This window comes from Hesperophylax consimilis, chromosome 14, assembly GCF_061612785.1.
Source record: "Hesperophylax consimilis isolate HC1 chromosome 14, BYU_Hcon_1.0, whole genome shotgun sequence".
NCBI lineage: Eukaryota > Metazoa > Arthropoda > Insecta > Trichoptera > Limnephilidae > Hesperophylax > Hesperophylax consimilis.
This window is the reverse complement of record NC_142849.1, coordinates 19,198,421-19,209,653: the sequence shown is the minus strand read 5'-3', so window position 1 is coordinate 19,209,653 and position 11,233 is coordinate 19,198,421. Positions and strand designations below refer to the sequence as shown.

Here is an 11,233-nt window from a genome sequence, read left to right as displayed (position 1 = left end):
TTATGACTCTTGATATTTTCCATGATTGAGGGAACTTTCCTAAGGTGATAGATTCATTTATAAAATTAAGTAAGTAATTCTCAATGATTGGTAATGATTGAATTATTAATTGTATTGTTATTCCATCAGGACTGTGTTTTGATGGAATAATGTTGGCCCTTTCATCAGCTAGATAAAGACATATATATGATTTCTCAGAGAAGTTGTCGCTTAATTTCTGAAATGGATAGATAATAAAATTAAAATAATTATATGTAATGAATAACTACAAAAAATAATTATTAGTCATTAAAGAATTAATAAACTAACGATAATTCTTTCTGTAACAGGTGACAAAGAGACCGATGGGATCGCACCTACACGTAGCACATGTGTGCCATGTTTGTTTATTATAAAATCTGTCTCTTTGAAATGTTCTGAGCAGATACGAAGGTTACGAACACTTGTCTGCTCACTTTTACCGGATGAAAGCCGCCACATTGTCTTCAAGTCTTCTTTTTTGGGAAATCTTTAAGAAAATATATAACATTTCACTTTTAAGAAGATAATAGAAAAGGAAAACAATTAAAAAAACAAATGAAATTATATACAAACAGCTTTTACCAGCGATTCCTAAGAGTATTTGTAGTAAAAATTTGGACATCATTTTGCCGTCCGATGACACTTTTTCAATTAAAAACAAAAAACATGTTTTTCTATCACACATCGCCACTCGGTATAACCCAAAGATATTAGAAGAACGAGATATGCTATGTTGGCCGCCGGACCGTAGGCGGAGTACTACCTAATTAGGGTACTTTGAACGGTATCGGGACGTGTACGTACAGAAATCTGTTCTATGTATTACAGGGTGGCCACAAAAACCGGATTTCAAAATTCCCTGATAATTCCAGGTTTTCCAGGGCAGTTTCTATATTTTTCCCTGATATGTTTTATTTGGTATAAGGACATATCGTTCAAAATTTTATTTTTGAAACAAGATTTTCATCTACGCCAGATAATTAGAACAGATACATAAATAAAGGGAATTCCGTCATCTAAAGCATTTATTATTTCCTTGCACCACAATGATCTATTCAAAACAAAATACACTTATTACAAATTTTTGATATTTCGCCTGAAGACAATTTATGTACAAATGAAAAGACCAGACAAATAAACAAAAGTAAGTACAGTAGAACCCCGATAATTCGAAAAAACGCGTAATTCGAAATTTTCGCCAAAAAAATTTCCGCAGAAAAATTTTTTCATACAAAAATTTTTTTAATTCGAAATTCGTTAATTCGTAATTCGAAATTTATTTTTTTCCGCGCACGAAAATTTGTTCGTGAAATTCGAAAAAATTTGATTTTTGCGAAAATAAATCATAATATTTCGAAAAATTTGAATCTAAAAGTCAGCCGTGGCGGTATAACGCCGAAAAATGTATTTTTACGTGGTTATACATCGCCCTAATTAGTATTATTATTTTGTAAATCTGAATCGATTTACACTGGAATGTTGTATTTTTTAAAATTTATTTCGAATATCCGAGTTTGAAGGGCCGAGAAAATACGTTTTACGCGGATATATGTTGTAGTTTTACGAGTTTACACCAAATATCTGTATTTAAAGGGTCGGCCGCGACGAAACTCGGCGGCGAAATTTCGATTTACGCGTAAATGTATCGTATATTTACGAATTTATTTCGAATATTTGAATTTAAATGGCCCGCTGCGACGTAAATCGGGCGCGAAATCTCGATTTACGCGTAAATATATCGTATTTTTACGTATTTATTTCGAATATCTGAATTTTAAAGGGCCCGCCGCGACCGAAATCGGACGTGAAATTTCAATTTACGCGGAAATATATCGTATTTTTACAAACTTTACTTCGAATATCCGAGTTAAAAAATACGGCGCGACGGAAATCGGCCGAAAAATTTCGATTCACGCCGAAATATGACATATTTTTACGAATTTTCTTCAAGTATCTGAACTTAAAAGGCCGGCCGCGACGAAAAACTGCCGATAAAATTCGATTTACGCGGAAATATTTCATATTTTTACGAATTTACATCAAATATCTTAATTTAAAGGGTCGGCCGCGACGGAAATCGGCCGCGAATTCTCGATTTAAACGGAAATATATCGTATTCGACGGAAATCGGCCGCGCATTCTCGATTTACACGGAAATATATCGTATTTTTGCGAATTTTTTTCGAATCTGAATTTTAAGAGCCGGCCGCGACGGAATACGGCAGCGAATTCTCGTTTAACGCGGAAATATATCATATTTTTACGAATTTAAATACAGATATTTGAAATAATGGGCCGGCTGCGACGGAAAATTACCGCGAAATCTCGATTTACGCGGAAATATATCGTATTTTTACGAATATCTCAATTTAAAGGGTAGGCCGCGACCGAAATCGGCAGCGAAATCTCGATTTACGCGTAAATATATAGCATTTTTACGAATTTATTGCGAATATCTGAATTTAAAGGGCCCGCCGCTACGGTAATCGGCCGCGAAAATAAAGAAATAATTGGTATTAATACGAATTTACAGCTAAAATACCACCCGGGTTTGAAGAGGCGGCCGAGAAAATCGATTTTCGGCGTTTTTTTTTATCATAAAAATTCGAATTACGTGGGAATTCGTTATTTCGAAATTTGATCTTTGATGTCCCGTGGATTTCGAATTAACGAGGTTCTACTGTATTGACAATTTGTAAAAATGTTGATAATGATGATCTTTAAATTTTATTACGACCGTACTGGGTGTCCGACCCTTTTGACACTTTGTTGTAACTTTGCTAGCTTTTTCTTTACAGATTTCGCACCTACATAGTATAGGGGAAAAACCAAGGCGGGTGGTTTACGACATGATTGTGTTGCAAGGGCTATTTACGAAAATAATAATAAAAAAATACCTACTTATCTAGTTTGTCTTTGTCGGCATATCTATTGTTACACACGCCGCAAGTAAAAGTAATAAAACACAACTTCGGGACTTCACAAATCGTAAATAACGAATTTCGTTTTATTTTTGGAATTCCCTGATATTTTAAGAATATTTTAAAATTCCCTGACATTTCCCTGATAATTCCCGGTTCGGTAAAATTCCCTGATAATTCCCGGTTTTCCCGGTTTTCCAGGTCTGTGGCCACCCTGTATTAGTGCGGATACCTTAGCGTAAGCGAAGGTTTGCAGTAGTATTGGTGAACAAAACCGGCGACACTCGGCAAAACAATTCCACACAGTATGAACTGCTCATAGCACATCTCGTTCTTCTAATATCTTTGGTATAACCTAACGCATTACGTGATATGCACTCCTTCTTATTCCAGCAGTACCGTACATACGAAACAACGCGCATACCTAACACGTGGTCCGTTGCGACGTGTGATAGTATGATCCAAAGATAATATATGATCGGTGGCGACGTAAGATAGAAAAATATAATATTTTTAATTTTAATAGATAAAAATATCATCGGCCAGCAAAATGACACATACATTTTTCATTCCAAACACGCTCACTGTATCTACATTTTTCTTCCAAGCATACCAATTTTTCACAATTGATAACCAATCATTTATCCTATATTAAGTGTTGTTTATGAATTGTGTAAAATTCAAAACTCGTTTAGTAATAACGCCATTAAAGTGGAATAAATGTAAAAATGATTAGTTTATTATCCTTTATTAATACGATGGAGTTCCAGCAAGAAATAACAGATGAAAAAATAGACGTTCCAAATGATACTATTATGTCAACGACCGGTCAGTGGTTGAGTGGGCATAGCGCTTTGGTCTCACCCGAGCGTCGCGTGTTCGATTCCTCGGCTGGCTAAGTCCTCCATCACAACACAAGCAACATTTTCGGCTTTCTGTGGTGGTAGTAGGAGATTTTCAAACATTGTTGGGTTATTCGTAACCCGGGAATGTTTGTCTTTCTTTTTAAAAAAAAAAAAAAAAAATGTATTTTATGAAAGCGCAAAAGGCGAAGGCACATCCCTGATTCTTGTGCAAACGGCTTTGTGTTTCGCGTCCATCGCGTGATAGTATATGTTTCTAAAACTGATCCATACTATACGATGTGAATAAGCTTAAAACAAAGTAAAATAATGCTTACCTATGGAATGTAATACGACAATTGGGTTTATTCTCTTTTTCACTTCTATTTTTACAAGTTTTCATAGCGCAAGCCACCATTTTGCCGTGTTATTTCGTAAAATGAACTCGACCATAGCTCGATGCTAGTTCGCACAAGAATGATGACGTCACATTCTCTATATTCACGGGAGGCCATACGCGAGCACAGCCGGCTCCAATGGAACCGGAATGGGGAGTGGGGAATAATACGCTTTTAATCACTTAGGGCAGGTCTACTAATATTCATATGTCTATGGGTTAGTTACATGATAAAATTACACAGAAGTGAATTTCACATACCAATAAAAAGCTAGATTTACAAACAGACTGAATTAAACGTGACCGAAATTACATATGGAGAGTTTACATCTACTCAAATTAAGCCACCTGGAAATTACACACATCAAAACACCTAACCTAACTTTAGATTTTTTATCAAATATGAAATTTATTTAGCGCACAATTAAAATACTCGAATTTGAGAGAAAGTGTAATTCTCTCCGTGTGTAATTCTGGCAGAGCAATATTGGATTTGATACCATGTAATACACATTAATTTGATGATATAGATAGATGGTTTAGACATGTGGAGCGGATGAACAGAGAAAGGAGTGCCAGGAGAATACATATAACGGGAAAGTGAATAACAGAAGATATAGTGTGACCAAGTGAATCCAATACTCAAGTTGGGTCACTTGTCGAGTCGGAATAACAGAAGAGCATCTATGAGATCTACATAGCAAGCAAGTGGTGTTTGTAGTTAGGATAAATAATTAAAAACAATTTGCATTACACTTGTTTATTTTTTTTAAACATGCATAAATGTTTATGACACAGAAATAATGACTATATTAGCGACTCAAACGAAAATTTTCCGTTTCAAATTTTCATTTGAGTCACTAATATTGTCATGTATGACAAAGATAGACATTCAGAGAATATGTGTGTATGAACGAAATAGATCAGGCAGCGTTTATGAACAACAAAGTTGCGGCGAATACTACATTCTACATCATGGGTGTAAATGAGATGACAAGAAACGCTTACTCGCTCACACTAAGATGAATACGGAACGTTGCATGAGCTGACCTACAGACAGTAGGTTGTCCTTCTTATTTAAATATGTGTTACGTTTGATAACGAAAAATTGAAACAGAAAATTTTCATTCAGAGATTCGCTAATATTGTCTTCTATTATAATTAATTAAAGTCAATTTTTTATTAAAAAATCAAGCAAAAAAAATTTCTTCCACATGTAATCACCGGTCACTCAGCTTAGTAAACGACCAACACCTCAGTCCGATCCTGACTGATCAATACCTACTGTTTTTTAATGTTTAAAGCTAATAAAAAAAGTCAAAAGTCACCGGATTCCAAAATTTAATTTGCATCTTTACTCCAAATAATGACAGGAATCACTGGTCAAAATAAGTCAAGTACACCCCTTAACGCAATATGTTGGGGGTACAGTTAGTAAAATAATAAATACTCGTATGTATTTATTATTTTACATATATATGAAAAGGAGCTTATAGATATCAGGTAGTATGTATGTAAAAACAATGAAGTTATTTGGACAACTGTTTGTATAGATTGATATCCAAATTTTTTGGATCATCTATTATTCTTAGTGGAGTTTTAAAAATTTTGACTTTATTTTCAACTTGAAGAGGATTATGAAGAAATATCTGGATTATAAGTTGACTGATTGCATAGTAAAGCTTGAGGATGGTGCTTTGTTAATGCATTTTGTGCAAGAATATAACATGTGTGTTAAAAGCACCTTTAAAATATTACTCCGCACACTTTTCCAAATAAAATCAGTTACAACAGATGTCCTACGATGTAGGATGAACACATCTATTATTGTTATATCGATTTATAGACAATTTTTTTATAAACAAATAAGTTTTGTTCACTGTTTTTATTTGACGTTTAAGTAACAAATAAAAGAGTGTATGTTGCCTGACTTTACAAGCAAATCTCCCGTTTCAGCAGACCTCTCAAAAAATGGAAACATTGTCTACGGTAATAATTTTATCAAAATGAAAATTCAACACACCTTTAAAATACTTATGTAACCTATTTCACCTAGTTTTTGTTTCATCACTTTATATTACTTTTTGTATGTGTGTTGAATTGCCATTTGATGACATACCCGGTCACAGGTAATATCATGTATTTTTCACATTTAACATTTAAGAAGTTGTATTTCAATTATTCTGCAATAGTTCACGGGGTGAGGTTTGTCCAGGTCTTGACGGCGAATACGTCTGCCCTCCTACTGCGAGGCGGGCTGGATCAGGAGAGAGCGGTTGAGAGAGACCTTTTGACCTCTCCAGCTAGACTATCTTGACCCATCGCCTTGCGTCGCATTGGGAGAGATAGATTAATACATCCATTCCTCCAGGACACACTGACTTCCTAGAACTTCCTTTCCTTAAAAATACCCTTACCATAGCATCCCCAAAGATGGAGCTGATGTAAAAAAAAATATCTTGGCATTCTCTGACCAATCTGTCACTGCCAAAAACAATACCTCTTTGTTTTTAGTAGTTTACATCATACAAGTTATTACAAATCTTATTAGATGCAATACTGATAATTATTATTGATAATAAATTTCGCTACCTCGAAATGAATGGACGAATCAAAATATGTACAATTGTAAAAAGTAGAAACATTGAAATTTATTTATACATTATTGAAAAAAGTAAAGTCTGAATTCTCTACACAGTTCTAATTTTGAAAATGGCAGATCAAATCATTACAGACTTTAAAAAAATATATATGCAGTATATAATATATAGTTTATTCTTAATTTAAATTTAAACATACCACACGCACCATCTTATATCACTCTATGAACAAAGTTGTTCCAAAAATTCTATTTCGCTTAATTTTTTCCATTTATATGTTTACCTTTTACTACAACCATCTTGCGTCTCTTAAATTGAATAAACAATGCAAACAAAGATAAAATAATGAGAGTAAACAGCATTCTCAAAATATTATGATTTATGAATAAGAGTTTTAATACTGTCTTTCTATGAAATTAAATCAGTACAAGCACAATAACAATTTTATTCAAATTTGACAGCCTTTATCAATGACATTACAATTCATCTAGACCCGTTATGTCTCACAAAATTAAAACAAAATGTAATAAGAAATAAACACTCATATGTTTCTGGTAAATTCTTATTTCAAACATATATGACAAAGATAGACATTCAAAGAATATGTGTGCATGAATGAAATAGATATTAAACCAGGCAGCGTTTACATACATACTTCAAAGTTGTGGCGAATACTACATTCTACATCACAGGTGTGACTGAGATGACAAGATATGCTTACTCACTTACACTAAGACGAATAAGGAACCTTGTATGAAAAGACCTACTTCCATTAGGTTGTACTTCTTATACTTATGTGTTGCTACGTCTCCTATCTCACTTTCTCTAATGGTGCTGAAAATCTTCAGGAAACAATCGAAATAATTGTAATTTTTATAATAATAAATAATTTGCATGTATTACGAATGAAATGTTTTTCCATGGCTTTTTCTAGTGTTTGCCGTGTAATGCGTGAATTTTGGCACTTTTTATGCAATTTAGTTAGAGCATAGATACATAACCTTACGTGACTTGTAACAGTTTAGTACTAAAACCACTAAATCGAAAGTACGATAAGTACCATATCTTTCGTTTGCCACTTTTGAGATCTCTAAAACTAGTCTGTAGTGGTACAACCACTACTCGAGTCGGACGGTGTCAAGTACTACTTAGTACACAGTGCCAAAAGCGAAGGTACCTAGGCTGTCATAGAACATACTGAAAATTTCGGCCGTTGCTCAGAGTTACGGGTGGCAATATTTGTAGCCATAGCAACTAGAATGTTTGGAAATTTTCTTAGGTGCAACTTGAATCGTATTGGCACCTTAGATAAGCGACAGCGGGAAGGTACTCAGCCAGTCTACTACACGCTACGTTTTAACGCGGTAATCAAAATAACTTACTCCTTTCGATAAATAATCTTTGCTGTAATAAATCTATTATTAAATATTACATGGTTTACTTTCAACACCGAATATATTTTCAACCTTCGCAACAAGTCTATAGTTTGTAATGTCATTGGTCTTTAAATAAAAACAAAGAGGTAGGAATCTATTTACAAAATATTACATTTGAAGAATTCAATAGGAATTTAAGTATTCCTCCAACAATATAAGTATGTAACGTGGAAACATTGGGTGTGAAACTGGATATATTTAGTATGACAAGAAGACACGCAGGTCAACAATATAAAAAAAAACAGGAACATAAGATTAGGGTGTAAAAGTAATTTAAATGTCAAAATCACATCATTTTAATATAACTACATAACTATGTGGGTATTTTCCCCAAAGTTTGTACATGATTTTACACTTTTCATTCCATTACTTTTACGTTTAATTTTTAAGTTTTCACCAAGACCAGATTACTAAAAGTAGCGATTTTTTTTAGTGAAGTAATTCTGGGACTAAATATCAAAATATTTACTTCTCATTGCCCTGAATAATAATGGGGGGAGGGTTATAAAATGGATTCTTCAGTGGACATTTTCAATTTATAACTTAATAAATATGAAAGATTATTGCTGGGGCATATGTAATTAAAATAATAAAAAAATGTACAACAGTAATTTAACTGTTTATAATTTTATAAACCATTCCCAAGTAAAAGCCTGCAGCCAGCCAGCAGTTGTCATTATATTCGGCAGACCGTCGGTTATAATGACAACTGTGCATCATGGAACAGTGAGCGAAACAACTCTTACTCACTACCGCACTACTCGGCAAGTTATCAAGGCACTGATTTTCCAACAAAACATTATTTTCCACTGCGTTCGATAAAAACTTATATATTTAATCCAATACATAAATGTATTGCTGAGGAACGCCTAAAATACGAACTTTAAATGAATTTGTTTAGTATATTTACAGAGATATTGAAATAATTTTATATGTCTAAACATGACAGCACCGGGAAGGAAAAGTTAACAACATCATTAATGAATTGAAACACAGTCAAATAATAATGAATTCAAAAATATTTGTAAATCAAGTGAGATCTTTAAGATTAAATAAAATATAAGTATGTATAACATTCAAGATTTTTCTTTATTTTGACAAATAAATGAAAACCTAAATTGAGGTTTGCATTTCTAAAGTAACACATCTATTTCATGTGGAGGCCAAGTTAATTATACATACGATAGAATATTCTTATAAATTCCCTTCTCTTTTTGTTTAATTTTGATTTGTTTCCTCTTGTTTAATTTCAACTCGTTCAATTTCTTCCTTTGTAATTTCAATTTGTTCAATTTTCTCATGCTTAGTTTTAACGTGTTCAATATTTTCCTCTTGTTTAATTTCATCTGGTTTGACTTCCTCTAGTATGATTTCATCTGTTTTAATGTCATCTTGTGTGATTTCATCTGTTTTAATGTCGTCTTGTGTGATTTCATCTGTTTTAATGTCCTCTTGTGTAATTTCTTCTTGTTGGATTTTATCCATTTGATTTCCTTTATGGTATTCCAACAACAAGCGAACATTTTGCTGGTAGTCAAGTTTTTTCTGTGGGTCGGCCAGGACGCAGGTAAAAGCTGTGAATACGTCGTTGGGTGGTTTGACGTTTTCTTGCTCATTCCATAGACCATTCAGGTGGAGCCATATTGGAGCGGGGTCATGGTCCATGAACAGTTTGAACATGTTCATACATGCTTGCTGCAAAACATTAAAAACAATTCAGGTTATGTGATAATAAGTTGCCCTATTTTATTTTCCTCTTTTGACAGGTAAATCAACTAAATACAGTACTAATTCGTCGTTTGATTATCCAACAGCTACTATAATCCGCCATTATTTTTACTAGTTGAAAGCACAAAATCAAGCTTTATTATTCGCCGGTATTCGCATGAAAAATTGGAATCAATACTTTTCTTTCCAACCTCAATCCATGGTTTCTCTGCCAAATCTAGTCTAACGTATTCCGGTAAATTATAGTTATATAAACATGAATATTTTCCCACCTCCAGAACAAATTTAAGATACAAATCAGTCAGACAGTTTCTGTCAAAACAGTAGTGGATGTAAATGCAACTCACGTCACTACTACGTGCTACCGGCTTTGTTAGTATGTATCGCCCAACTTGTAACAATTTATTAGAACGGCATAGTAAAAACCACGTTTGGCCGCCAAATGTAACAATTAAAAATAATACTATGAACATGGCACGTTGGACGCCAATGTTTTTTGACCGGTCAGTGGTTGAGTGGGCATAGCGCTTGGGTCTCACCCGAGCGTCGCGTGTTCGATTCCTCGGCTGGCTAAGTCCTCCATCACAACACAAGCAACATTTTCGGCTTTCTGTGATGGTAGTAGGAGATTTTCAAACATTGTTGGGTTATTCGTAACCCGGGAATGTTTGTCTTTCTTTTTAAAAAAAAAAAAAAAATAAATAAAATGTAACAACTAAAATTATGAATGTATGGATTATAACAATTGATAGATCAATAATAGTAATATCCAAAAGTAAATGAAACACCAGAGTGAACGAAATATAATTTATTATAAGCATGAATTTATAAAAGGACTGTATTAGCATTTTATTTAATACCTCAAGGGTGGCCAGGAACTCGAAGATACTTCCGATAGTTAATTTACAAAAAATGTCACCAAAATATTATATTTAAGTTTGGTCGAATTGTTAATGAATTGATAGGGCGCCAGTTTGTTTAAATAACTAACTAACCATAACGCCATTTCCCCGCAGGGGTAGGTAGACAGGACGGACGGTCAAACAACTCGGTCTTGGAACACACTCCTCGCCTCATTCACATACATACATACTCTTCTATTATTCTGACTCTTGACATGGCCCGACTCAAGTATCTGATTCACTTCGTCTTGCCATGTTTTCCTCGGGCGTCCCCGACTTCTGCTACCATTCACATTTGCATCGTATATTCTCCTTACGCTCCTTTCTTCCCTCATTCGCTCTACATGCCCAAACCATCTAAGCGTCCCTTTCTTGATCTTATTCAT

At 34.0% G+C, this 11,233-nt stretch overlaps 1 protein-coding gene across 3 annotated transcripts in view; it reads right to left on the bottom strand.

Moving 5' to 3' along the window:
• Positions 1–4,981: 4,981 nt before the first annotated feature.
• Tti1 (Telo2 interacting protein 1) overlaps positions 4,982–11,233 on the bottom strand; it is a 37,392-nt gene continuing 31,140 nt past the window's right edge. For all 3 annotated transcript variants that reach the window (XM_089639583.1, XM_089639585.1, XM_089639584.1), the window contains one exon: positions 4,982–9,912. In XM_089639583.1, the coding sequence (XP_089495709.1) occupies positions 9,436–9,912 (477 nt within the window). In that variant the 3' untranslated portion in view covers positions 4,982–9,435. The remainder of the gene's footprint in view (positions 9,913–11,233) is intronic.